Consider the following 26661-nt stretch of genomic DNA (forward strand, 5'->3'; position numbering starts at 1 on the left):
TTAGTTGTTGAACCTTGGAAATGTCACTGCAATTAACTTTCCACGTCGGCTTTTCTGAAGTCAAATTTGATTCAACCTATTAACCCCCTTAGTTTGTACATCCACTGGAATTAGCCTTTATTTCCAAAATTACATGTATTTTTGCTACTAGTCAAACCTAATGCATGATTTAAGTGACCTGTTTCTGTAGTATTTAAAAGTGACTGCTGTAATAAGTGTTGCATGTAATCTTGTGCTAGTTGCATGTTTAAGTGGAAAGTTTTACTAAATTGCCACCTTGATTTCTGACCACCATCACATTAAGTAAGAAATGACCCAAATACAGATTCTTCATAGGTTGCGATAAGTGCTTTTCTAAAAGGCTTTCAATTTAAACGTTGGCTCTGTACATGTGTTTTGGGATGAGAGGCTTGCTTTCTCCCTGTACTGGTCATGTACGCACTGCAGAGACAGGCTGTAATCAAGGCCATATAATTAGAGACACACAGAAGGTTTGGGAGTCACCCCACTGCGGACAGAAATACCCTGAAACATGGGCCTCGTGTACCAAATGCAACGTGGTCATTGCAACGTGAAGTATAATCAGCCAAACTATTAATTGCTTACATGAGTCCCTGGAAAGCAGCCGGTGCATCATGCTCTCCTCAAAGTTGATGTTGTCTTGTGCATGTGGAGAAATATTCCTTTCTACATACATTCCTCTGCATTGCACTTGGGAGAAGAAAAAATGCAGAGTAAAACGATTCGATAGGACCTCAGCCAGGGGATATGAGTCCAAAAGATGATCCCTCTTCGGCCGGACAACTTCAAAGCCACACCCGTGCTGTTTTGTGCCTTCGAATCATCATGGTCACTTTTTTTTTTCATTCTTATGGCGCCCCTGTATCTCAAACATGTCATGAAGTCGAGCAGGAATGAAGGAGGGCGGAGAAGCTGAAAATAGAGGGACGGACATCACTTTCCGAGGAGCGGTTGAAAAAAATGCTACAGTATAACAGGGACGGGAATGCTCGGAAACTCTCCTCCTCTCTTCCTTCACATTGGTGTTGCCCTCTTTGGCCCCCTGCTCTGTCCTCGGCTCACTGTGGTCCTGCTTACACCATCAACCAGCAGAACGTGTAAGTATGGATTTCCATTAGGATTATTTTCGAGTTTTGAGTTGGATGAATAGTGAAAGATGTGCAATGTTTCTTCATGTGCTTGTGTTTTTGACATGTCATCTGATTTGTTTCTGTGATGCTATTGATGCAATGAGCCTTCCTGGTAACTTTATAAACACATTCACCTGTAATTTTATTTGCTCTAAAATATCGGATCAGTATGATATGCTTATATTTCTGTATTAGGACTGTTTCAAAGACATCCTAAAAAACCCTCGTCTTTATTCAAGGAGTAAATACTACTTTCCACCAACATTGTTGATTTTTGTACCCTTATGTAATTTAAATCCTACTCTGACCCAAAAAGTGACTGAACGGTCTGGAGTGGCATCTAATTACTCAATACAGGTATCTAAATACCTACAATGTAAATGATTTTCATCTGTTTGACTATATGCGTGATTCTAGTCCGTACGTACAGTATTTCACCAAGTGTGGACGCACCAGCATAATGTAGTAAATATAATTATGGCCTTAATTGAAGGGTTAGAGCAGTCCGATAGCTGAACAGAAAACCATTTGGCTGAGTGTGCCTATGCGACCACACAGGGAGGCCCATTGACACTGCGCTGTGTCAGTAAGAGGCTCTACATTTTTATTTTAGCCCAAAAGCTGTTGTTACCATCTTGCACTTTCTAACACTTTAAAGATTCACACTTTCTCTGCGGAAAGATTTACAGCATGCATGGTGTAGAAAAGTCTATTTAGCAAATCATATTTAGATGTGAGTTCTTTTTTTTTCAGCAAGTCAACATATTTCTCTGTGCACCAGCCCACAGCAGCTGGTGCCCAGTATAAATATAGAGGCCGCAGCCACTGCTGTCCCACGCCTCTGCGCACAACCTGGACTCTAACTTCCTGCTGGCTTTAGTGTGGTGGATGGGCGGCTTCTCCCTCCTCGACAAATTATAAGGCCAGCAGAACTGCAGAACCAAAGTAACTGTCTCCACCCCAAATAAGTAATGGCTCTGCTGTCTGCTAAAATAGATCTGCTGCGAGATGGGAAATGGAAGAAAAACCTGAATCAAGGTGGTTCACATTACAGATGGAGACCGGGTTGTTGTTTTTAGGTTCAGGACCACACGTATACTGAAACTTGCCCAAAACACTCATCGTATCAAGTCTAAGCAGAAAGCGATGTTTTGCTGAGCTTAATTTACAAGCTAATGTCTTTTTTCTGTGCCTTTTTTTCTCCCTTTGTGTAGGCCTACTATGTTATAGTCTATGTCTATCACATACACTGATCTGCTAAGCTAACACCCAATCAGAGTGATTGCGTTTGACTGACATTTGTTCCTTCTTGTATGATGAGCGTGTTGGGCAAGATTAGTACATGTGTGCATTTATTTCATAAGACCCTGCATTATCGATGGTATGATAAAAGAATGACTTCTGCCGTTTTCAAAGGTGCAAAATTAATCATCTTGTCTAATGCTCACTATAGTGTCAACACTTTGATTGATGGTCACTTCTAATGCACGGCGGCAGCGCAGCCAAGTATCTCAGGGTGATGTGACCATGTGGAGATGTCAGTAAAATGGAACTAATATCTACATCACAGAATGACGTTTATCAAAATCTTGAAATGGAGGGTGTCAGTGCAGAGACCACGTAGCTCCGCCCCTGGACTGCAGCTCACCCGTAACCCAAATGAGGAGAAGCGGTGTAGAAAATAACAATTTTATATGGCAATTGTCCTCTTTAAGTCCTCATCGCTAACCTGGGCAGAGCATATGCCCTTTGTAATTTTGGGTCTTAAGACAACGTTACCTTGAGCAAAATGGCCGTGAGTTAACAACTTGTATGGTACCTAATTGTTTTGATGATGTTGCAGGAAAAATGACATCCCGCTTGGTTTTCCATATGGCCTGCGTGACCTTGCTGTCACTGTGCTGCGGCGTGGCTCGGGGAGCCCCCATGTTCTACAACGTGTCCATGGATGCTAGCGGTGATGACGGGTTGGAGTTCCTCTTCCCAAAGTACTTCTCCACTCGTGCACCTGTTCAAGTCAGCGCTGCTACCCATGTTCCCGACGCTTCCGACACCCCCACGCTCACCAACACCATCACCACGACCATCATCCGTCTGAAGGACTTTGTACTAACCAGAGTGGTGGACTTTCTGGAGGGAAATCTTCTCATCATCATTGTCGTGACCTCTCTCCTCATCGTTATGGTCTTTATTATCTGCTGCGCCTCTGCCATGAGTCAGAAGCAAAAGCTGGCGGCCTACAAGGCCCCGCCTCAAACTTCCGGCAAGTACGCGGCGGAAAAAAACGTTGTACACAGAGGTCCGAACGAGTTCCAGGAGAGGCCGTATGCTGTGGACCACATCAAGAGGGTCCAGATGCAGAGCAGCGCCTCACCCAAGAACCTGCGCATGCCTTCCAAGGCTCTGGTGGGAGAAAGGGGCAGGGACGTTAAGTCGTCACCACGCCCAGAGGTGAGGAAGGTCAGGGAGGTCGAGGAAGTGGAGAATCGCAGAGAGGAGACCAAACACAAAGAGCAGGTGAAGCGCAGGGAGGAGGTGCAGCACACCTCCAGTCAGCCTCTTTGCACCTGTCATCTGAAGAAGGCCCACCACTAGAGTGCCCTCACTGCTGCTGCTCGCATTGCATTGACACAGCAAACGGGAACTTAAGGTGTTTGAGCATTTATTTGACATTAGAAAGTTCTACTCTTTTACATCTAGCAGTGTTTCACTAGTAGTAGCTCGCAGATGTCATCTCAGTTTGGCCTCACAAATAACATTCAGTTTTCCTATTAGAATGTCAAAGTTATCCTATTAGCGTACAGAAATGACATACAGCGGTGGAAAAAAGACGACTCCTAAGACATTCTATTCACGCTCTCCAGTCGTTCTTCTAATGTGGTGAATCATCATTACTATTGAGGTTGTAGAGCACATCCGGACATAGACCTTAAGAGAGAGATCAAAGATTTTGAATAAATGCTCAAATGGTTTTGAAGGTAGAATCGGAAAGCATGTTACTAATATAACACAGCCGTTCTACTAGTATGCCTTGATCATTCTAAAAGTGTGCTCCTTTGTCATACCAGTTAGGACAAAGTATAATTGACTCCATGGTTCTTAAAGACCCTCTAAAGTGAATTCAGTGATTTGTTTCAAAATATATTGTACATGTTCGGAGATAATTGCTGAAAATGGGGAAAGAATGAAAAATACGCAGTCCTGAATTTGAGAGATATAGAGTTGAAGTGTTATTCGCCATTTTGGTTTTTCTGCATCAGCGGTTCTCGACAACAATTGCGATTAAATCTTATTTTTACTCGGCCCATTCCCACCACTCTCGCATGCAGTTAGCTCGTTAGCTATGCCTACACCCTGAAAATGTCTCTTTCCTGGGAGCCACAGAATAGCCTGGTGTCAATATTTCAATTCCCAAGCGAGGAGGTGACCTTGCGGACGAACTTGCTGACCGTCCACCGCCTCGGAGGAGCCCTGAAAAACTTGCAAGCTCGCTGGTGGCTTGCGCCTCAAATCGTGACATGAAAAGTCCTGCGGCGACCACGTTAGATATATTGCAGCCCCCATAAGGTTTAAGCCGATATATGAGTAGGCATAAGAAAGTAGCTTGTCCAAGTAGCATCAATTATTTATTTTATTGTTTTAAGGGGGCGTGGTTTCACACATTCGGGAGACTCGCCCAGAGCATTTAAAAAATAATTAACGGCTTGATTTTTCACAATTTTCAAAGCCTTGTTTTAGATACTTTTTGATTATTTTAATCATTCAAAATGGACAATTTATGATACATTTCTATTTTCACTTTACAGAGACTTTAAGATACATACCAAAGCTATTGAATAAACGCTATACTGTATGCTAATATATTTGAACACACTTACTGGCCACAACATTTGGTAAACCTAGATTTTACCAATATTACCTAGTTTTATCATTTTTAATATATTGCATCAAGCTGCTATGTTGTTTTAGAAACACCTTTAGAATACTGCCAAAATTAGCATTACAGTTATTCTTTTGTCAATCAAATCTGACAATTATCATGCTTGTAAATGCTGAATTTTGGATACAACTCTTGTAGTGGTTTACATTACATTGTACCTAATGTTGTGGATGCCAAGCTTACAGTATATAAATATATACCATGTATGAAAAATAATACAAACAAGATACTGTACTGTTATAAACACAGTTGATGTCCTCATGTTCAGCAATGCTATTTTATTAACTCAACAATCCTTCTGGAGTAATTAAGAAAAATAATATATAAACTCTAAACACATTTTATACATACACTTTGCAGCCTGAGTGCTTATTGAAATATGTTTGTCTAATATAAATACTAAAATAGTGTTAAAGTGTGAACACAATGCCTGCCAAGACAGAGGAATCTCCTCATAATGTCCTGCTGTACATGCAATCAAGACAATTCAGCATGAGAGTGATTTTTTTTTTTGGTGCTACTAGTTGACATGAAACTTAATGTCTTGATTACATTCAAAAAAATTCTTTAGAGACACTTTCAGCATGTTTATTACGTATTTGCTTGTCTTTTTTAATTATTTTTACATTTATCTCATTAGTTCCCTAACTTTTCATGCAAAAAAATAGAACTTATGACATTAATTTAACCAAAGAACGATGTTCAAAAATGCATGTATTAGACTACAGATCATATGTTCATGCTCATTGTCAAAAGGTTACTTTTTTTTTGTAAACTTGTTTTTTTTGCCTATCTTATGTATACAGTAAATTATCAAAGTTTTGATTATTATATATTTCTTCTTTTGTGATCAAAATTACCAACAGTTTTGAAAAATGGACCATACCTTTGTTTCAATAGTGCCACTTTATTTGCCAATATATGGGTGGGGATTTTAGGGGAATTATTTATCTGTATTTATCTGATTTGATTCAAACCGCAGGTTATCGGAGTGTTTCCATTTGTTTCAGCACAACTAAAAGAATCTCATCCAAATGTGAAATTTTCAGTTAGTACAAGTCTTAATTTTGACAGCTTGTATGCATCTCTCTAGGGCGGTGTATTTTATTTTTCTCCTGGTCTTTGCTTCACTTCTGTTGAATAAAACTGTGGATAATAGTTTTGTCATATTTATGTACTCTACACACCAGAGACGAGGGGCGGTCCTTGGTCCTTGGCCTTGGCCTCGGGAGTCAAGTCCTCGGCCTTGGCCTTGGCCTCGGATTGCCTGTCCTCGGACACAATGAGGGCTTCAAAACACTTGTATAAGGACCGCAAAAATTTCTTCTAATTTACTTTCGTTTTGTTTTGTTTTCAGTGTTGGGGGGACACAACAGATGACGTTATGTGCGCATGCGGGTTGTTATTCTAGTCCGCAAACTGAGGAATCGCGCGGATGAAAGTTTGAGATGGCGGTGAAAAAAACTCACCAAAGTCTACTAATTATGATATTTAAGAAATGGGAATGCTTGTCTGAAAGGACGTATCACTAAACTCACCTGTGACGTATGCACAGAACGCGAGAGCGAAATACGACGCGAAGCACGATTACGAGGCAAATTGGTCATTAGATTTGTAGGCTAATCGCTGTGAAAAATATTATGAAACAGTACTGGTTATTGTATAATTTACTGGTTGTATCATGGTAACTTTATGAATAAAACATTCGTCACAAGGTATAGTAATGTTAACTGTTGGTAGAACTAATGATGACGTGTGTTAAATTCTTTCGTCAAATTGATCGTAGATTACACGTGCATCGTCTTGGGAAGAGGATGTCAAGCCACATCAATACTTACCTGAATTAATGAATACCAGTCAATTAATCTTTGCAGTGTGAGATTGGAAAAAATACTCTGATGATGCCACATGAGTACACCAGTTTTTGATCCATTTATTTTTTGGAATAAACCTGGTGTACACAGCTGCTGATGTAATGTTCATTGTTAATGCATCGTTTTCAAACATTGACCCTTGAAACATTATACTTTTGAGTTTCGGAATTCTTGATGATCAATATCAGTCAAAATAGAAACATGGGTTCCCATGATGAACGTTTACGGAACCCAACATTTGTTATTGTGGTTTCCCATTGTAATCCGACGGAACCGGAAAACGGTTACCATGAATTTCCGAAATCCTCAGGCCTGCTCCTGAATTATTTAAATTTTTGCAGCATTTGTTTATCATTGTAAGTATATGTTGTTGTTTGTGTTATTGTCATATGCAATTGAATAAGTAGACCCTTTCAGAATTCGAAATTTAGGACTCTCTCAATCCATAATGGCACTCATACTTTTCTGATCAGCGAGTTCCGAGGACTCACTGCCGGTAAATTGTAAAATTATCACTGAGAGATTACCGCTTTTTCTGCAGTCAGTGATTGACTTCTATGCAAAGTCATTTCTTAACTTGTGTTCCGTGCCATGTCATGCCTGTTAGCTGACATGGCATTTTTAGCCCCAAAAAAACGACCATGTATAGTAAGGCGTTTTGGCCCCCCAAAAATGACCATTTAAGGCATTTTTAGCCCCCCAAAAACGACCATGTAGAGTAAGGCATTTTGGGCCGAAAAAAACCGACCATGTATAAAAAGGCGTTTTTAGCCGAAAAAAAGGACCACATATCGTAAGGCGCTTTTAGCCGAAAAAAATGACCATGTATAGTAAGCTGTTTTTAGCCGAAAAAAACGACCATGTATAGTAAGGCGTTTTTCAAAAAAAAAAAAAAAAAAAAAAAAACCCCACCATGTATAGAAAGGCGTTTTAACCCGAAAAAAAACGACCATGTATAAAAAGGCGTTTTTAGACGAAAAAAACTACCATGTGTAGTAAGGTGTTTTGAGCCGAAAAAAACCGACCACGTATAGTAAGGCGTTTTTAGCCGAAAAAAATTACCATGTATAGTAAGGTATTTTTAGCCCCAAAAAATGACCATTTATATAGTAAGCCATTTTGGCCAAAAAAGAATGACCATGTTTAGTAAGGCGTTTTTAGCCAGAAAAAAACGACCATCTATCGTAAGGCATTTTTAGCCCCCCAAAAATGACCATTTATATAGTAAGGCGTTTTAGCCGAAAAAAAACGACCATGTATAGAAAGGCGTTTTTAGCCGAAAAAAAACTGAAAATGTTTAGTAAGCCGTTTTTTGCCGAAAAAAACGACCATGTATAGTAAGGTGTTTTGAGACCAAAAAAAATGACCATGTGTAGTAAGGTGGTTCAAGAGTCATCGTGCTGCCTTCTATACAGTGTGGTGTGAAAACTGCAAAAGGCAAATCTGTCTGGAATACACAGTATATCGCTGTTGATGTGTTGTAAATGCATATATTTTTGTTCATTGAAAATATTGGTTCATGATAATTACATTTTACATTCATTCAGGCTGTTTGTGTTACCAGGAATAACTACAAACTGGTCCGAATCAGGTCAGGCTAATTTTGAAGAGCAAATACAAATGACAGATTTTACGTATTTGTTACTGTTTGTAAAACAGGGTGTTTTTCCGGACTATTGAAAAAAAAAAGTGAAAATTGAGGGTATACCCACTTTTCTGGGGACCACTACACCATTGGAGTGTCGTATAAAGCATCTTTAATTCTTGGGTCAATAAGACAACAAATCAAAAAGCAATAAATGAAGTGGAATGTGAAAGGTGATTCGTGAGTCACATTCCCACTTTTTCTTTTTTGGGGGGGTCAATCAGGTGCTAAATAATTTGAGGAAAATTGAACTGCCCTCTAAGAGATCACCAGATGGTAGGGTGTCAACCAATTTGCTTGGAGCACAGCTGGCAACCTGTACGACTCTCTAAAACATGAAGAAGTGCTGTGTTATTTGGACCCCTTCTTGTATTGCAGACAACAGAAGGAGCTCTCAAATGTTTTAAGAATCCACGACAGGTAACACAGCACCTCAAAGACATGCTTTTAAACTTTGATGAGTCCCTGCCCAGAATTTTCCCCATTGAAAGGATCTTTAAAAGAGACCGGTAGGACACAAACCTGTTCATTTCCACGGGGGAAGGCATGAGGGACATTGAATGGTAAGAGCAGTTCTAATAGATCCAAGTGGCTCCCCATATTGTTTACTTTGTGTTCCTCTTTGACTGCTATTATTCTCTTGCAGTGATTCATTATGTTGTCCAAATACGGCATCCTTCTGGTCTTCGGCATCTGTTCCCGAGTCTGTATTGCTACATGTCTGTGTCCCATCGGCTGCTGCTGTCTTCGCCCGGGAGTTTTGGTTGTGTGCGAGTCCTCGGGCCTGAGGTCGCTTCCACGTTCACTCCCTCTCAACACCGCTGTCCTGTCAGTGGCAAAAAACAGGCTCTGTAATGTGGACCACCTACTCCTTCCCTTCACCAGCCTGCAGGAGCTCAGCCTCAGTCACAACTTGCTGGCCCGCTTCCCCCGAGGCCTCCCGCCCAGCTTGGAAGAATTGTTTCTACAACAGAACCGCATCACCTACATCACCGTAGGTGCCTTGAGGCAACTGAGGAACCTCACTCTGTTAGATCTGAGAGACAACCACATCCGTGCCATCCAGCCAGGGGCGCTTCAAAACCTGAAAAATTTGCAGGTCCTCATGCTGAAGGGCAACAAATTGGCCAGCTTGTGTCCAAATCGACCTGCCTTTTTAACCCACTTAGACGTCTCTGCTAACTGCATTTTTGCCCTGGCCCCGCCCCCTCTGCCCACCTCGCTCAACGTGCATATATTAAAAATCAGCAGGAACTGCTTACGTTCTGTTTTGGACAGCAACTGTGACAAGGGAACGCATCTCCGATCTGTAGAGCGTATCTACAGCAAGACGATGTGTGAGTGTGACATTTTGTATCGAGGCCACTGGATGCTAAGCAGCTGGTCGAGGATGACTAGCACAGACTTGGAATGCACTGAGCCGGGCCACCTCGCTTACCATCTGCTTTTAAACCTCTCGATGGCGGCAATCTGTCCTGGTATCCTCAAGCCAAATGAAATGACACTTCAGCTGAAGGCCTTGATAGTGAATCCTGTGTCACCTTGGGTCCCGACTTCAGTGGAGGAGAAACATTTGGAAGAATGGTCAGCACAGCAGGGAGAAGAAGACACATCTGCTGGCCATCTTCCTGAAAATAAAGCCTCTGTGAAAACAGTCCGTATGAGTTGCATTTTAGATGGGCACTTATTTTTGCATACTTTAACTTATCGGGACTGTTTGACCTTTAACAAAAGCCAAAACATTGCCGTGTCCCATTCAACTCCAAGCCCTTATGAGGAAAGTAGGCACAAAGACAAGACCACCGTTCACTTCTCTCAGATGATTACAACCCATCTCACAGGGACACGAGCTTCGTTTTTCACAAAGAATGACACTACCTTATCCACCCGCAACCACCTTCACTGGGTGCTCAGTTGGCTGCCGGCAGTCGTGAGTGTATTTTTTCTCCTGCTCATGCTGCTATTTTCCTCGTGCAAAAAAAGGTTTGTCCGTGCTAGAGTGGCTCTTCTTGGAGGGCATTAAGTTAACACTGAAGACAGCCACATTCCGAGTTAAGAGGGTGCCAGCATCCCAGTTTTTACTTCCTCTCAAAAAATAAAAAAAAATCATTTTTCTCAGTTGAGTTGTACAGGTTTATAGGTCACAATCATGTTTCCAAGTTTTCAAATGACTGATGACAAGAGGCTTTATTTCTATTATTAATGGTGCATCAAATTCAAACTTTTCTGAAGCACAAAAGGAACACAGCTGATTTCTTGTAATATTGACCTTTAATTTCCAGTTTCAAAATCTCCATCACAAATACGAATAAAATTGAAGAAGCCGGATATCATATTGTTTTATCAAGATGGTATTTGGTAAGTATGTGATGATGCTTTGAAAAAAAAAGTTACTATTGCATCATCACAAATGCAAATATTATTGAGCAACAGGTTTGTTACACTAAGCAAAAGAAAAGAGAGGAAAGGATCCATAATCCCGAAGGAAGAAAGGGTTCACCACTTTCTGTACAGCCCTGTGACAACGTACATGGCACTTCCCTGAGGCACACCGACCCATTATGGATGCTTAATGATGAGAAACTAACCGCTGGCTTTGACACCCTGCTCCTCCTTGTTCTGTTTTATTCTGTAATCAGACAGGGCTGCTCTTATGGCATCTTCTGCAAGCACTGAAACAGAAGAGAATGAATAGTGAGTGCATTTCTAAGTCCGAGTTTGTATTTAAATGCGCTGGGATATTCTGGACAGAGCATCGCCATGTTCTGATGCCTCCATAAAAGAACGCGCTTTTCCCTCTTGGCCAGGGGTGTCCAAACTTTTTGCCAAGGGGGCCAGATTTTATGTGGTAAAATGTCGGGGGGCCGACCTTGGCTGACATTCTTTACATTGAACAACAATATTGTTCAACAAATTTTAGTAAGCCAGTTTGTTTCACATTTCCATTTTTATTTTAATTTCAACAATCTTAAAAATTTCTTTTGGTTCATTTGAAACAGGCATATCACAAGCAACTGCTTATTCACTTGACTTTTTCTTAAACAGAAGTCTCCTGAGTGCAAATTGATTGATTTGAAACATAAAATGTATCACCATGACTTTTCAATAGTCACAAAACCTTTGACTCTAACAACAGGGAAATGAACAAGCAATACACATATCCACAACTGCAAGGATCATTTGAAATATGACATATCAGTCAATATAAACACGGAGTGATGTCTTGTTAACGCGTGAGTGATGCCCTCTAGTGTCTAAATGCTATTACTCATTTAGTGAATGCTATTACTCATTTAGCCACTAGAGGGAAGCAGTACTCTATGAAACATCACTCACCAGTCTACGAGACCTCAGTCAATGCAACACGTGTTCCATTGCGCCCAAACTGCGGGCCAGACGGCACTGATTCTATGACAGGAGCCGAGGGCCGGATTTGGCCCCCGGGCCAGACTTTGGACATGCCTGCTCTTGGCGAAGGTTTCTCGACTGAACTCCTACCAAATAGCGGTTAAAACTGCACTGACATGTGCCTGCCTGCCATATATACATTTGCTACAACTGTTATCGACATCTGTCATGTTGCATCAATTTCTGCTTTTAAATATCTGTTCACATCGTGTGCTTACTGGAACAATGAAGCTTGACTGGTGGAAGGGAGAGTTCTTTTGCAATGTCTGTGTTCTTGATCCTCAAAGCTTCATCGACCTGTAGGGAAAAAGACCAGAGCTATCTCAATCAATCCAAATAAGAAATTTTCTGAAATGTTTAAATTCTTTGGAGACTCACCGACTTCCCTTTCACCCACTCAGTTGCCAGAGAGCTTGAAGCAATGGCTGATCCGCAGCCAAATGTTTTAAATTTGGCATCCACGATCTTCCCATTTTCATCCACTTCAATCTGGAGAATAAACAATAAAGCAGTTGATCTGCTTGACCAACAGCACCAGTTTATCGTGTATTTTAACCACTTCACTTACCTGCAGTTTCATGACATCACCACAGGCCGGAGCGCCCACTAAACCAGTCCCCACGTTTTGGGCATTTTTATTCAAAGAGCCCACATTTCTTGGATTTTCGTAGTGGTCTACAACCTTCAGAAGGATTTAAGATCTGCTTATCACTCACAGTTGGGAATCGTAATGCAACGAAAATAGGCATTTATTTAACCATGTTTGTAGAACTTGATATCCATAATATCCATGTACTGATATGCTTTTTGCCCTCAAACAGGAAGATTTCACGCACTAGGATAACATTCTTGCATGTAACGTGTTTTTTTTTAACTACACGCCTGGCCTTCTATAACCCGCAAACCAACCTCACTAGTACACTATTGTGCTGCACTAGTACGGTAATACTATCAGGTAACTTGTGGGTATGTGTCATTTGGACCCTACTCGCGACACCAAAAAGGCACTGGTAACGTTTTAGACGTACTTGATTGACTTTAACCTGCATTTCAAGGATATCGATTCAATGCTAAACAGTTACTGAACCAAACAGGCAGCACGCACAAGAGCAAACAACATAACAAAATGCTAGAGCTTCGTTGCAACAATTGGAAAGGTGTCAAAACCGTCCATTTGGTTACCTTCTTGTGATATGAGCAAAGAATCTTTAGCTCCGGACAGAGCAACCTTGCGCTCAACAACAACGAAGACTTTCGTAAGGCCATCGCCATGTTCAGAAACCGACAAGTTCCGGAAACGCACGAGTAAACACGAGTCCAGGAGGTTTGTTTATAAACACCGAGGTCGGCGGAGGAAGGGTCAGAGCGCCCACTAGTGGCTCCTGTTAGCTTTGATAGCTCAGGACTGGGGGGTGTTTCGGTTTGTTACCAGGCAGACAGCCTTTCCAATATGGCAGCGGCGAGCAACGCAGAGCATACGCATTTGCAAGACATGGATGAAGACGACGCGGAGATGGATGATCGGCAAATGGACTCGGAGAGCGACGGTGAAGAAGGCATGGGAGTGAACAATTCTGACGACGAAGATGACGAGACGTCAGAGGACGAGAAAGAAAATGAAGCCGAAATCCAACGCCTAGAAGAGCAGGTAGCTCTTAAATTTAGTGACTTTAGCCGAGTCGCTGAACGCGAATGAATGAGTACGAAACAGTCGCCGACAATTTAACGAGTGAAAGCTTGCCACGCAATTTGCGCTCGCGTAGAAGAAGAGAAAATCGTTGGCCGAAGTTGTTCCATTTGCGACGTTTATTGGCGTGACGTGATGCTAGCTGATCTTGGCCACACACGCGCCGCGCGTTTTGCTTTGTGACGTCACAGTTTCAGTACGAAAGCCGAATAAGTAGAGTGCGAAAAAAGTAATAGAGGACAAATATAGTGTACAGATGGTCACGTGCCACTAAATGCACAATTCTTCATATTTGGGTCGGTGTCCTAAATGTTGTCCAAGTCACTTTCTCCCATCAGCAACACAGGAAATAAACCCAATAAAGTTGATTATTCTACACGCACTCACGTTTCACACGAACCTTGAGCAGAAACCACGACACGAGGTTATAGAAATATTGTACTGTATATGTCTTAATTCGGTTTTAATGACATGAAAGTGGAAGGTGGGAGTTTTAAGTAAGGTAGACTGAAGCTGTGTATCAGAGGTGCGCACTGAGCATGAGCAAGAGTCCTGTAATATTTCTTCCAAAATGTAGCTGTTTTCTCTAAAATTGTTATATTTCATAGTGTAATTATTTATTTAGCTCTTTACTTGTTCGTTCTACTAGGTATTAAATACAGTTATACAATTCTCAATAAAATAGTACAATAAAGTCAATAATCTTTTCAAAATGCATTTTGTTAAAGGTTTGATGAATCTATTGACTTCTCACTCAGACGTCTTGACTCGCATGCCTTCATTTGTGTGATGTAGTGCACTGTGTGGTGTTCAACACAAAATGTTCATCCGAGTGCGAGTTGGATTTCCCCTTGAGGGATTATGAGTACAGGTGTATATATAATTATATATAAATATAATTATGTATAAATATATAACATTTTGAGCATGACGTCTCTGATCCACTGGTTAAAGGAAACTGATTCTCTCCTCTTTCATCTCAAACTGCTTCAAACAACAAAGCGTGTGATGGAAAAGTGGTTAGAACAGCATGACTGTCCGTGTTTTATGTTGTGTTTATTATTTTACATTATGTTAACTGTTTTGTTAAGCGCTTTGTTACAGCTGCCGCTGTTGTGAAAGTGCTATATAAATCAGCATGTATTGTATTGTATTGTATAAAATAAAATGTAGATGTTTTTATTTACCTCATATTATGAATGACCTGGCCAATCTGTTTGCCTGCTTGCCTACCATCCTCTCTCTCTCTCTCTCTCTCTCTCTCTCTGTCTCTTTCTCTTTGGCTTTGTCCCCCCCCAGCTCTCATGTGTAAATTTATATACATGCCAACTAAACCCCACATGAGCATTTAGTGATGGAGGCAAGGGAATAAACTGTTCAGCTAAGAGATAAAATACAGGTCACTACAAAACAATCAAAAAACATGATATATTAACTGAGCATGCTTGATTGCGCACTTGCACACTAAAAAAAGAAAGAGGAGTTCAACCATAAGTGTCTCACTGTCATTTTGAGAACGGTATCTGATCCCAAGCATTAGCTTGTCAAAAAGATATAGACCCCAAATGTTGAATTGTACTGTTCTGTGATTTCTAGCTCTCGATCAATGCGTTTGACTACAACTGCCATGTTGACCTCATCAAACTACTCAAGCATGAGGGCGAGCTGATCCGTTTGCGAAAGGCGAGACAGAAGATGAGTGAACTTTTTCCTCTCACAGAAGGTAGATGTGTACCTGCTGCAAGACAAGATTCCAAACAACAAGTTGACCTGTTTGAATTATATACCTGACCTCCTCTGTGTAACACCACAGAGATCTGGCTTGACTGGCTCAAGGATGAGATTCGCATGACTGAAGAAGAACCAAACCGAGAAAAAGTCAATGAACTTTTTGAAAAGGCTATAAAAGACTACATTTGTAAGTGCATGCTGGCAAAGCAAAGATTCCGCATCTCGGTGTCACAAAATCCTGAGATTCAGTGTCTTCTCCTTCCACTCAGGCCCCGACATCTGGCTGGAATATGCCCAGTATTCCATTGGGGGCATGGGCTCGCCAGGTGGCATTGAAAGAGTGAGATCCGTTTTCGAGAGAGCTATCACAGCTGTTGGGCTTCACATGACCAAGGGACAAACGGTGTGGGAGGCGTACAGAGAATTTGAGAATGCCATCCTGGCCACGGTACAGGTTAGTGTTGTCTTCATTGGTGACATTTGAACAAATGTCCCATGCGATCTATGTTCGTATTGTCTCCCTTTCCATCATATCAGCGACATTTCTCTTTATCAATGTATTTGGGTGAGCTCACGTGCCGTGTAGTCAGTTTATCGTGTTGTTGTTCATCCTCTGTATTGTCTTTCCTTTCAGCCTCCTCCTGGCAAGATTCCCAGCCACGATGAGCAAGAGCTGCTGAACAAGCAGCTTCAGCGCATCCATACACTGTTTCGCCGCCAACTGGCCATCCCCTTAATGGGTAAGGATGTCCTCCAGATGGCGTGCTGGACAGTGAGCTGAAGGCAGCAGAAGTTTGTGTGGGCTGGCCCAGCCTGAAGATATGTGCATGACTCATGTTGAGAATTTTTTTCGTCGTTGTTGTTGTTGAGCATCAACTCTCACATTCGATGTTGAAGAGTGAGTAATAGCAACAAAGTCACCCAAAAAAACAAACTATTTTTTGCTCAAGATTTTTTTGGAGAACCTTTAGCAAATTTAAACCGAACTGAACACATCTCTGCGTTGTATTATGTACAGAAGTGGTTGATGTTTTGTTTCTTACAAATGTTTTTTTTTCCTAGACATGGAGGCAACATATGCAGAATATGAGGAATGGTCTGACAGTGCGCCACCTGAAGAAACTGTGCATCAGTACAAAAGTGCTTTGCGGCAGAGGGAGAAGTACAAGCCTTTTGAAGAGTCCCTGGTAAGCAACCACCAATGAGGCTTCCGACTTGACTGAGCTGCTGACTTTAAACGGCATTCTCTTGGTTCATTCGCCTGTCCCGTCGCAGTTGGTGGCAGAGACGCCTAAATTGGCCGAGTATCAGGCCTACATCGACTTTGAAATGAAGGAAGGGGACCCGGCCCGCATCCAGATGACGTTTGAGCGGACTGTGGTCGACAATTGCCTGGTACCGGACATGTGGACTAAATACACTACATATCTTGTGAGTATTGACTTGGTTTAGGACTCTCGGTGTTTGAGAATGATCTCCTCTTCAGATGACTTTAGTTTCAGTCAAATAGTTTTGTAAAGTTGTGAACGTTTTATGTTGGTGGACGACCAAAGCAACTGGTTGTGATTTTATAACTGAAACGGTGTCAGTTTTCATCCAGCCATCCGTTTTTTATCCCCAAGAGGGTCACGGACATGCTGGAGCATCTCCCAGCTGTCCACGGGCGATGGGCGAGGTACCCCATGATGGTCCATATTACTGTCGCCTTATTTTCTTTGGCCTGTCTAGGACCGTCAACTGAAAATCAAAGATCTGGTTCTCTCCACTCATGATCGTGCTGTCAGAAACTGCCCGTGGACTATGAGTCTGTGGAAGAGCTATTTACAAGCCGTAGAGAGGCATGGAGGCACTCATCAAACTGTTTCAGGCAAGGACTCATTGACACACATTTGACATGTCTGTGAGAATGATTACTGAAGGAGAAGCTGCTGTTTTCCACAGATTTGTTTGAAAAGGCTCTCAATGCAGGGTTCATTCAAGCGACGGATTACGTGGCGATCTGGCAGGTTTATCTCGACTACTTGAGGAGACGCGTGGATTTCAGCCAAGGTGAGAGCAGCACTTGATCAAGTCTGTAGGTGGAAACGTTCACGCACGGTCCCTCTGTTGGTGTCCACGTCACAGAGTCAAGTCAAGAATTGGAGGAGTTGCGCGGATCCTTCACGCGCTGTTTGGACTACATGAAACAAGACGTTGAAGAAAGTAGGTGCCGATCGCATTCAGATGGTTCAAGTTTCATGTGAATTTCCACTCTGACTCGTTTTGTCATCAAACAAGGATTTGGGGAAAGTGGAGACCCTTCTTGTAACATCATGCAAATCTGGGCGAGGATAGAGGTACGTTTTGTTACTCTGACAAGTCTTTAGAATCTTTCGGAATTGTCGTTGTCAGTCTGCTTCAGGTTTTTCAAATATGCCAACGACTGTGGGCTTGTGAAGCCCTTTGGGGCTCGTTGTATTTGATTGCCTCTTCCGTCCTCCTCCCAGGCCCTGCATTGTAAAAACATGCAAAAAGCCAGAGAACTGTGGGACAGCATCATGACAAAAGGGAATGCCAAATATGCCAACATGTGGCTGGAATACTATAACCTCGAACGGTCTGTCAGCGCATATCATGTTCAAAAGTGCTTTAGCGAGCAAACTTTACAGCATGGTCTGGTCACTTGTATTTGGTACTCTCTCTCCAGAGCCTATGGAGATTCGCTCCACTGCCGAAAAGCGCTTCACAGAGCCGTCCAGTGCACCTCTGACTACCCGGAACACGTGTGTGAGGTCTTGCTCACCTTTGAAAGAGTGCAAGGTGAGCTCCCCTCTCATATAACAGACTGGATACGGCAGTTGGGGAGATTTTCACGACACGTCTGCGCATCCAGGCTCTCTGGAGGACTGGGATGTGGCAGTCCTGAAAACCGAGAATCGCCTCAACAGAGTCAATGAGCAACGGGCAAAGGTCAGAGGGCAGCATTTGTTTAAGCATGTCTCTCTTTTAAAGGTTTTTCACTCTCGTGAGTATCCTCTGGCTGTTTTTTTAGCTGGCAGAGAAAGAAGCCACCCAAGCCCTACAAGAGGAGGAACAATCTGAGCAGAAGCGGAAGGCCAAGGCAGAGAAGAGGGCTCAGAAAAAAGTTCAGAAGGGGGGTCGGTTTGCGGAGAAGAGGAAAGCAGAGCACGTGCTCGATCAGGATGAGTGGACTGACCACGCAGGTAAATTGAATACATGGCAAGACACCAAATACATCCGTGTTGCGTCAATAATCATGAAAAATTAGCATTTTCTGAGACTTCAAGCGTTTTCTCCCAAAAGTAACATGATAATACAACCTAGCTATGGAACAATTGGGATTGGCTGGCAACCACTCCAGGGTGTACCCCGAGGCCAAAATCAACTTGGGACAGGCTCCAAAGGCCTTCTCACACTGCACTTGTTTTTTTGTGGTGCACACCGCAGGACCACGCACAAGGATAAACAGCATCCCAGTGCAAGCGTGTCCGTCTTTGGAGGTGAAAGTAACAAATCTTTTCCCACTGGTCGCTGTTAGCACACTGAGATCATTTTGCCAGTCCCTGGCAGACTGGCAGTCCCCATGGGATGCGCCTTTTGACCTCAACTCTCAAATTCAAAATTTTTCTGTTAACATTGCGCACCCGACTCGAGCCCTTGCGACACGTTCACAATGAAATGGGTTTGTCTACACCGTGCTGCACATTGCTGAGTGTCAGCAGCAAAGGGATTTTTTTCCAACTACAGCTCTTAGGCAGACATTTGAAGATTTTAGGCCATTGCTGTTTTGTCAGTGTGAATGATTCATTGTGGTCTTCAAAACACCATCATTATAACGTGTGGGAAAACGTTGGTCATATTCCGTTTCCTCTGGTGTTGATAGACCAAGCTCCGAAGCGACACAGAGGAAATGGTGAGCAAAGCAAGGAGGAGCACACACTGACTCTTGAGATTGACCTCCAGAACAAGGCTCCTCCTGGCTATAAAGGTTCAGCACGGCCTGGATTCAACAAAGCCCAGCAGGCCAGCGCCCAGCAGCAGAGCGATGATAAAACAGAGCTTCGGAATGATGACAGCAGCGTGTTCGTGAGCAACCTGTCGTACACCCTGGAGGAGCCCGAGGCCAGATTGAGGACTCTCTTTGAGACGTGCGGAACCGTCAAACAGATTCGCCTCGTCTCCACCAACAAAGGGACCTTCAAGGGATACGGCTATGTGCAGTTTGAATGCTCAGAGTCCGTCTCTGAAGCCCTCAAACTCGACAGACAGCAAGTGGAGGGCAGGCCTATGTTTGTGTCACCATGTGTAGACAAGAACAAGAACCCTGACTTCAAGGTAAATTTGAAATACAGTCAAGACCCAATATAGAGACCAGAAAAAAACACATCTTAAACTTGCCTGTATACTGTAAAAACCCAAACGATCGCTTAAAAATCTGCAGCGTACTGTAGCAGGGAAACATTGTACTATATGCAAAACATGTCCTTTGTTTAGTGGTGTGTTGTACAAGTGACTACTTTGCCCCTGTAGATGTTCAAGTACAACACAGCAATGGAAAAACACAAAATCTTCATCTCTGGGCTACCATTTTCCTGCACCAAGGAGCAACTGGAAGAACTAAGCAAGAATCACGGCACCCTAAAGGAAGTTCGTCTTGTGACATTCCGTTCAGGAAAGCCCAAGGTGAGACCTACCGATGCAATGTAGTGAGCAGGAGAGTGATCAGTACACAGTGACCTCCCTGATTATGGGCTTGCGCAGGGTTTGGCGTATGTTGAGTTTGCAGATGAAGCCCAGGCTTCTCAGGCAGTGTTGAAAATGGATGGCATGGATGTGGATGGGAACAAAATCTCTGTTGCTATCAGCAACCCTCCTCGCCGAAACACCAGCAAACCCGGTCCCAGTCTGCCCACCACAAACGCGACGCCTCACCAGGTCCACGGCTCGTAAGTTTACCACTGGACACTTAAATCTTCACGAGTGCTTCCAGTTGTGCTTCATTTTTTCAATATTTTTTTTTCCCCCCCAGGAGAGGGAGAGGACGCACACAATTGTCATTGCTCCCTCGCTCTCTGAATCGCCAAAGTGGGTCAGCAAGTAAAGTGGAGAATGGGACTGCGTCTGAGGAAGGTGCCGGAGATGCAAAGCCTTTGTCCAATGCAGACTTTGCTAAAATGCTTCTGAAGAAGTGAAGAGGCTTGCTGGTTTCACACCAAAAGCCATCATGTGATCCTTGCAAAATTCAGAATTTTGAGACTTTGACTTTCTGCAAATGTCAGCTTTCTGGTCATTTTTTCCTGCGAGATTGCCTTAACTGCAGAGCTGCTGCCCTCCACCAGCACCTTTCAACCAAGAACACCATAGACCCTCGTCATTTTTACTCTTCCTTCCCGTTTACTGGCTGTGCTTAAATGTTGCCGTCAGGTTTTATTAAATACGTGTGTGTAAATATGTTTGAAAAATTGTAGACACCATTTTCCCAACCTCAACCTTTTGTTATTTCAGTGGGACATTGGATTGGCAACAATGTGTTAACCAATGTGTAGAATACTGTGTGTGTGTGTGTGTGTGTATGTGTACATACAACAGTATTGTGTCCAAGGACAGGCAACCCGAGGCCAAGGCCAAGGTCTTTTGGTGTCACGAGTAGGGTCCAGATGACGCATACCCGCAAGTTGCCTAGTGAGGTTGGTTTGCGGGTTATAGAAGGCCAGGCGTGTAGTTAAAAAAAAAAAAAACACGTTACATGCAAGAATGTAATCCTAGTGTGTGAAGTTCTTCCTGTTTGAGGGCAAAAAGCATATCAGTACATGGACCTGGATATTATGGATATCAAGTTCTACAAACATGGTTAAATAAATGCCTATTTTCGTTGCATTACGATTCCCAACTGTGAGTGATAAGCAGATCTTAAATCCTTCTGAAGGTTGTAGACCACTACGAAAATCCAAGAAATGTGGGCTCTTTGAATAAAAATGCCAAAAACGCGGGGACAGGTTTAGTGGGTGCTCCGGCCTGTGGTGATGTCATGAAACTGCAGGTAAGTGAAGTGGTTAAAAAACACGATAAACTGGTGCTGTTGGTCAAGCAGATCAACTGCTTTATTGTTTATTCTCCAGATTGAAGTGGATGAAAATGGGAAGATCGTGGATGCCAAATTTAAAACATTTGGCTGCGGATCAGCCATTGCTTCAAGCTCTCTGGCAACTGAGTGGGTGAAAGGGAAGTCGGTGAGTCTCCAAAGAATTTAAACATTTCAGAAAATTTCTTATTTGGATTGATTGAGATAGCTCTGGTCTTTTTCCCTACAGGTCGATGAAGCTTTGAGGATCAAGAACACAGACATTGCAAAAGAACTCTCCCTTCCACCAGTCAAGCTTCATTGTTCCAGTAAGCACACGATGTGAACAGATATTTAAAAGCAGAAATTGATGCAACATGACAGATGTCGATAACAGTTGTAGCAAATGTATATATGGCAGGCAGGCACATGTCAGTGCAGTTTTAACCGCTATTTGGTAGTTCAGTCGAGAAACCTTCGCCAAGAGGGAAAAGCGCGTTCTTTTATGTAGGCATCAGAACATGGCGATGCTCTGTCCAGAATATCCCAGCGCAATTAAATACAAACTCGGACTTAGAAATGCACTCACTATTCGTTCTCTTCCGTTTCAGTGCTTGCAGAAGATGCCATAAGAGCAGCCCTGTCTGACTACAGAATAAAACAGAACAAGGAGGAGCAGAGTACACGCGTACTCATCAAAAGTTTAAAAGCATGTCTTTGAGGTGCTGTGTTACCCGTCGTGGATTCTTAAAACATTCGAGTGCTCCTTCTGTTGTCTGCAATACAAGAAGTGGTCCAAATAACACAGCACGTCTTCATGTTTTAGAGAGTCGTACAAGTTGCCAGCTGTGCTCCAAGCAAGCTGGTTGACACCCTACCATCTGGTGATCTCTTAGAGGGCAGTTCAATTTTCCTCAAATTATTTAGCACCTGATTGACCCCCCAAAAAAAGAAGGAAAAGTGGGAATGTGACTCACGATTCACCTCTCACATTCCACTTCATTTATTGCTTTTTGATTTGTTGTCTTATTGACCCAAGAATTAAAGATGCTTTCTACGACACTCCAATGGTGTAGTGGTCCCCAGAAAAGTGGGTATACCCTCAATTTTCACTTTTTTTTTCAATAGTCCGGAAAAACACCCTGTTTTACAAACAGTAACATATACGAAAAATCTGTCATTTGTATTTGCTCTTCAAAATTAGCCCGACCTGATTCAGACCAGTTTGTAGTTATTCCCGGTAACACAAACCGCCTGAATGAATGTAAAATGTAATTATCATGAACCAACCATGAATCTTTGAAGTGAACGATGAGTCGTTTTGAGCCGAAAAAAACGACCATGAATAGTAAGGCGTTAAAAAGCCTTACTATACTTTTTTTTTTTTTTAACAAAAAACAACGACCATGTATAGTAAGGCGTTTTTAGCCGAAAAAAGCCGGTCAAGCGACGCCAAGGACCGGCTCGAGGAACACATCTCTGACACAAGATAATACCTATCAACTGACTACTAACACAATTGTAAAAAAAAAAAAAAAGTGACTGTGGATTTAAAGACAATCATTTCAACAGTTAAACGATAAACGGTCCAACAATCTCTTATGTCAGGCAGCTTTTGGTTTGACTGAAAATGTCACAATTTAAGAGTCATAATAAATTGACTGGCCGGGGCTGACTTTATTCAAGCACTCATTTAATTTCCCATGTATGCACTTCTGCCAGTGTTAATAACAGTATATATATATATATATATATATACAATGTATATATATACATACACACACATATGACAATTTGTAACATTCTCTAGATGGATTACAAGCCATAAAAAGTGCTCACCACGGTGGCCTAATGTTATATTTAATACACATTCTGTTTAGCCTGTGGATGTTTCATACGGTGAATACAATGGCGGTGTTGATCGGAAAACTTAATGGCTAGTTTATGGTTTGGTAATCCTTGTTTAATTTTACCTTTGTTTTGAAGGCTGAAAAAAAAACGTCATGCCATAAAATAAAAATATCGACCTCACCAGGTGCGATACTTAATGTGGTGTTAAGTCAATTTAAAGTCAATAAAGTGACAGTATCACTTTTTTTATTTGCATAAAATAAATAATCAAATGATGAAAGTGCTTTCACGTTCTTCCCAAAATAAATCTCTACTAGAGGTCCCAAATGTCAATTGTGGAAGCTTCTAAAGTGACACTTTTTCCAGAAGACAACTTCTGATTGTGCTTGAATGGAATTAAAATACCTCTTCCCACTCCAAATGTTCAGCAGGTTCAAGATAGATCCGGCATGAGCTGATGAATATGACCCTTTAGGGTGAAAACTAGACCATGAGCGTTGCCCTCCAAACACCAAATCAGTTGTGAACACTGATGGTGTGTTTGCAATCAGGACAGGCCTGGTCCTGGCTGGACCCCGGGAGTCCCACTGCATGCTCAGTGGTTGAGATCAACAAAGTGTCCAGCGTAATCTCGGTGCATTTGGCAATGAAACGAATGAAGGGACGCACGTCGCCCTCGTTGGCTGTGTCTAGAGCTGCGTAGTACTCGGCCCGTTGCTCTTTGCGAATGGTGATGGGCGGGTATCGCGCTTGCATGAGCACAAGGTTCATCAAGAGGCGTGACGTGCGCCCGTTGCCGTCCACGAACGGGTGCACGTACACCAGTTTGTAGTGTGCAAGAGCGGCGTACTCGACCGGGTGCAGCTGCAAGGCCTCGTCCGAGTTGAGCCACTGGACCAGCTCCTGCATGTGCCGCTGCAGGTCCTGAGGATGCGGAGGGATGTGATGGCCTACAAACACTTGATTGGTGCGCAGGCGCCCTCCCTCCACGGGGTCCACGTAACCCAGCACTCGACGGTGGATCTCCAGGATGTCACTGACGCTCATGGTTCCTGTCCTGGATAACAGCGTGGTGTTGATGTACTTCATGGCTGCGTCCACACCGATGGCCTCATTCTGCTCCTGCAGGCTCTTGCCGGGGACGGCGTAGCGAGTCTCGATGATGTGACGGATCTCGGATAAAGTGAGCGTGCTGCCCTCTATGGCCACGGTGTGGTAGATGTGGTGGTAGTAAGTCTCCTCCATCACCCGACGTAGGGCAGAGTTGCCTTTAGGAATGGACATGAGCCTGCGCACCTTACTGTCTATGATGCCAAAGTGACGCTGGTCAATCTCCTCCACCAGCGGTAGCGTGCGGTCTCGGCTCACCAGTGCCCTTTTATTACAAGGCGAGATGGCCAAAGCCTTGGAATACAGGTGGTCTGCCTGCACCACGTCCTTCTCCTCCAAAATAGTCCCCAGCTCGGTCAGGGCATCAACATAGTCTGGATTCAGACTGAGTGCATGCACCAGCAGCTTGTGGGCTTTCTCCCTCTTGCCGTGTTTCTTCATCTCCTGAGCCAGCTGCAGCGCCGCTCGGGCCTCAAAAATCATCTCTAGATCACAATGGGAGACATAACTGATGTCATTAAGTACTCTCGGTGATCTTTTTGTTTCGTGGTGAGACTTTCTAATGCAAAATATCTGCCTTAAATTAACTTGGTGAAGGTTGGAAAAAAACACATCGACCATCCATTGATTTTACAACCACTTGCATTGTAGACATTGTAGTCTCTGAAGTGTTTAAAAAGAGACTTATAGCTTGATTGATGGAAGCAGGAAGTTTATGCAGCAGGTGAGTGGGTACCTTTGCTAGGCTTGGATCTCGGAAGAAGCAGGTCGAGGGCCGTGAGCGAAACAGTGAGGCCGGTGGTCTCTACAGCTGGGGGCTGCTCGGAGCTCCCCCACAGCCGGCAGCGAAACTGTGCGATGGCATTCAAGGAGCCACGGCATTGCTCCTCCACTCCGACCAGGGGCGTCAGCAGGGCCACCAGAGAGCCCAGGAAGACACACAGAAGCGGGCCCCATCCTCCGAGGAGACGGTCGCTAGTGTATAGCCACGCCGTCACAACTGCCATGGCAATTTCGGGCTAAATCCTCCATTCTCTACGTTCGCACCACTTTTTCTACTTATACCCCGGTGAGGGGCGGATGGTTGAGACTGGAAACCAACCGGGTATCAACAACACATCAACGAACCTGCGAGGCTTTCCAACATGTCCTACGCGAAATATCCAGTTAAAACAAGGGCAAACTTTGGTTCAGCAGTTGTTGTTAATACACTACAAGGCTACAAAACATACGCATCATCGGCGTTTGTCGCCTTGACCCGGAAACATACAGCGAAATCATTGGCCAGGCTCAAATAGAACAACGACGGTGATTGGGTAAAACCCAGCAATACAGCGAAAGTTCGTAGTACTCTCTGATTGGTTAGTCTCTACAAACATTCCCAGTATTTTGTCTGTCAGGCACCCGAAGTCCAATGTACAGAGCAAATAGACACGTTGACATTTTATTACATCACAACGTTCGTGACAATTTCATGGTTCACATTGTTAAACATAATTTTCTTCAATTAAATCCATGGATGGTTAATCTGCACTGCATTCGTTTTTGATCCTTAGCTATTTTTTATACTACAATCGCTGATAGTGTACCAAGTGCAACTTTAACAGAAAAAACAAAGATGGCAGCAGTGTATCGTTTTCCAAACCACACTTATGTGTGGCGCTGTTGCAGTAGTCCGTAGACCAGGGGTGTCCAAACTTTTTGCCAAGGGGGCCAGATTTTATGTGGTAAAATGTCGGGGGGCCGACCTTGGCTGACATTCTTTACATTGAACAACAATATTGTTCAACAAATTTTAGTAAGCCAGTTTGTTTCACATTTCCATTTTTATTTTAATTTCAACAATCTTAAAAATTTCTTTTGATTCATTTGAAACAGGCATATCACAAGCAACTGCTTATTCACTTGACTTTTTCTTAAACTGAAGTCTCCTGAGTGCAAATTGATTGATTTGAAACATAAAATGTATCACCATGACTTTTCAATAGTCACAAAACCTTTGACTCTAACAACAGGGAAATGAACAAGCAATACACATATCCACAACTGCAAGGATCATTTGAAATATGACATATCTGTCAATATAAACACGGAGTGATGTCTTGTTAACTCGTGAGTGATGCCCTCTAGTGTCTAAATGCTATTACTCATTTAGTGAATGCTATTACTCATTTAGCCACTAGAGGGAAGCAGTACTCTATGA

The 26661-nt window shown here is 42.9% G+C and overlaps 6 protein-coding genes across 6 annotated transcripts; 4 read left to right on the forward strand and 2 right to left on the reverse strand.

The window, feature by feature from the left end:
- The first annotated feature begins 78 nt into the window (after window positions 1–78).
- Window positions 79–6248, forward strand: tmem119a (transmembrane protein 119a). Its single transcript, XM_052067793.1, has 2 exons — window positions 79–1118; window positions 2995–6248. Exon 2 carries the CDS (start codon window positions 3000–3002, stop codon window positions 3744–3746), a length of 747 nt encoding a protein of 248 aa, XP_051923753.1. The 5' UTR covers window positions 79–1118; window positions 2995–2999; the 3' UTR covers window positions 3747–6248.
- Window positions 6249–9265: 3017 nt separating this feature from the next.
- Window positions 9266–10727, forward strand: LOC127602111 (SLIT and NTRK-like protein 6). The gene has a single exon (XM_052067962.1). It carries the CDS (start codon window positions 9266–9268, stop codon window positions 10631–10633), a length of 1368 nt encoding a protein of 455 aa, XP_051923922.1. The 3' UTR covers window positions 10634–10727.
- A 135-nt stretch (window positions 10728–10862) lies between these two features.
- Window positions 10863–13344, reverse strand: LOC127602003 (iron-sulfur cluster assembly scaffold protein IscU-like). The gene is made up of 5 exons (XM_052067796.1): window positions 13201–13344; window positions 12587–12700; window positions 12397–12507; window positions 12237–12315; window positions 10863–11282 (listed from the first exon to the last, which is right to left on the reverse strand). The coding sequence occupies exons 1-5, from the start codon at window positions 13288–13290 to the stop codon at window positions 11194–11196; spliced, it is 483 nt and encodes a 160-aa protein (XP_051923756.1). The 5' UTR covers window positions 13291–13344; the 3' UTR covers window positions 10863–11193.
- Window positions 13345–13468: 124 nt separating this feature from the next.
- On the forward strand, window positions 13469–21010 carry sart3 (spliceosome associated factor 3, U4/U6 recycling protein). Its single transcript, XM_052067765.1, has 19 exons — window positions 13469–13666; window positions 15302–15428; window positions 15519–15623; window positions 15706–15890; window positions 16071–16176; window positions 16499–16623; window positions 16712–16867; window positions 17165–17303; window positions 17378–17485; window positions 17561–17638; window positions 17714–17772; window positions 17923–18032; window positions 18123–18235; window positions 18309–18385; window positions 18468–18639; window positions 19320–19771; window positions 19967–20119; window positions 20198–20382; window positions 20466–21010. Exons 1-19 carry the CDS (start codon window positions 13469–13471, stop codon window positions 20626–20628), a joined length of 2811 nt encoding a protein of 936 aa, XP_051923725.1. The 3' UTR covers window positions 20629–21010.
- Window positions 21011–21163: 153 nt separating this feature from the next.
- Window positions 21164–23177, forward strand: LOC127602004 (iron-sulfur cluster assembly enzyme ISCU, mitochondrial-like). The gene is made up of 4 exons (XM_052067797.1): window positions 21164–21476; window positions 21556–21666; window positions 21748–21826; window positions 22109–23177. Exons 1-4 carry the CDS (start codon window positions 21465–21467, stop codon window positions 22216–22218), a joined length of 312 nt encoding a protein of 103 aa, XP_051923757.1. The 5' UTR covers window positions 21164–21464; the 3' UTR covers window positions 22219–23177.
- ficd (FIC domain protein adenylyltransferase) lies at window positions 23151–26123 on the reverse strand. The gene is made up of 2 exons (XM_052067784.1): window positions 25195–26123; window positions 23151–24943 (listed from the first exon to the last, which is right to left on the reverse strand). The coding sequence occupies exons 1-2, from the start codon at window positions 25463–25465 to the stop codon at window positions 23865–23867; spliced, it is 1350 nt and encodes a 449-aa protein (XP_051923744.1). The 5' UTR covers window positions 25466–26123; the 3' UTR covers window positions 23151–23864.
- Window positions 26124–26661: the final 538 nt, after the last annotated feature.

Source organism: Hippocampus zosterae, chromosome 6 (genome assembly GCF_025434085.1).
Source record: "Hippocampus zosterae strain Florida chromosome 6, ASM2543408v3, whole genome shotgun sequence".
NCBI classification, from domain to species: domain Eukaryota; kingdom Metazoa; phylum Chordata; class Actinopteri; order Syngnathiformes; family Syngnathidae; genus Hippocampus; species Hippocampus zosterae.

Bases quoted from the DNA above. Each gene is read 5' to 3' on its own strand.
- tmem119a (XM_052067793.1), top strand. From the start codon at position 3,000: ATGACATCCCGCTTGGTTTTCCATATGGCCTGCGTGACCTTGCTGTCA.
- LOC127602111 (XM_052067962.1), top strand. From the start codon at position 9,266: ATGTTGTCCAAATACGGCATCCTTCTGGTCTTCGGCATCTGTTCCCGA.
- LOC127602003 (XM_052067796.1), bottom strand. From the start codon at position 13,290: ATGGCGATGGCCTTACGAAAGTCTTCGTTGTTGTTGAGCGCAAGGTTG. The intron at 12,701-13,200 runs GTAACCAAATGG...ATCCTTCTGAAG, and splicing joins TTTGCTCATATCACAAGAAG to GTTGTAGACCACTACGAAAA. The intron at 12,316-12,396 runs GTGAGTCTCCAA...TTTTCCCTACAG, and splicing joins AGTGGGTGAAAGGGAAGTCG to GTCGATGAAGCTTTGAGGAT.
- sart3 (XM_052067765.1), top strand. From the start codon at position 13,469: ATGGCAGCGGCGAGCAACGCAGAGCATACGCATTTGCAAGACATGGAT. The intron at 17,486-17,560 runs GTGAGAGCAGCA...TCCACGTCACAG, and splicing joins ACGCGTGGATTTCAGCCAAG to AGTCAAGTCAAGAATTGGAG. The intron at 19,772-19,966 runs GTAAATTTGAAA...TTGCCCCTGTAG, and splicing joins ACAAGAACCCTGACTTCAAG to ATGTTCAAGTACAACACAGC.
- LOC127602004 (XM_052067797.1), top strand. The intron at 21,667-21,747 runs GTGAGTCTCCAA...TTTTCCCTACAG, and splicing joins AGTGGGTGAAAGGGAAGTCG to GTCGATGAAGCTTTGAGGAT. The intron at 21,827-22,108 runs GTAAGCACACGA...CTTCCGTTTCAG, and splicing joins AGTCAAGCTTCATTGTTCCA to TGCTTGCAGAAGATGCCATA.
- ficd (XM_052067784.1), bottom strand. From the start codon at position 25,465: ATGGCAGTTGTGACGGCGTGGCTATACACTAGCGACCGTCTCCTCGGA. The intron at 24,944-25,194 runs GTACCCACTCAC...ATTGTGATCTAG, and splicing joins GAGATCCAAGCCTAGCAAAG to AGATGATTTTTGAGGCCCGA.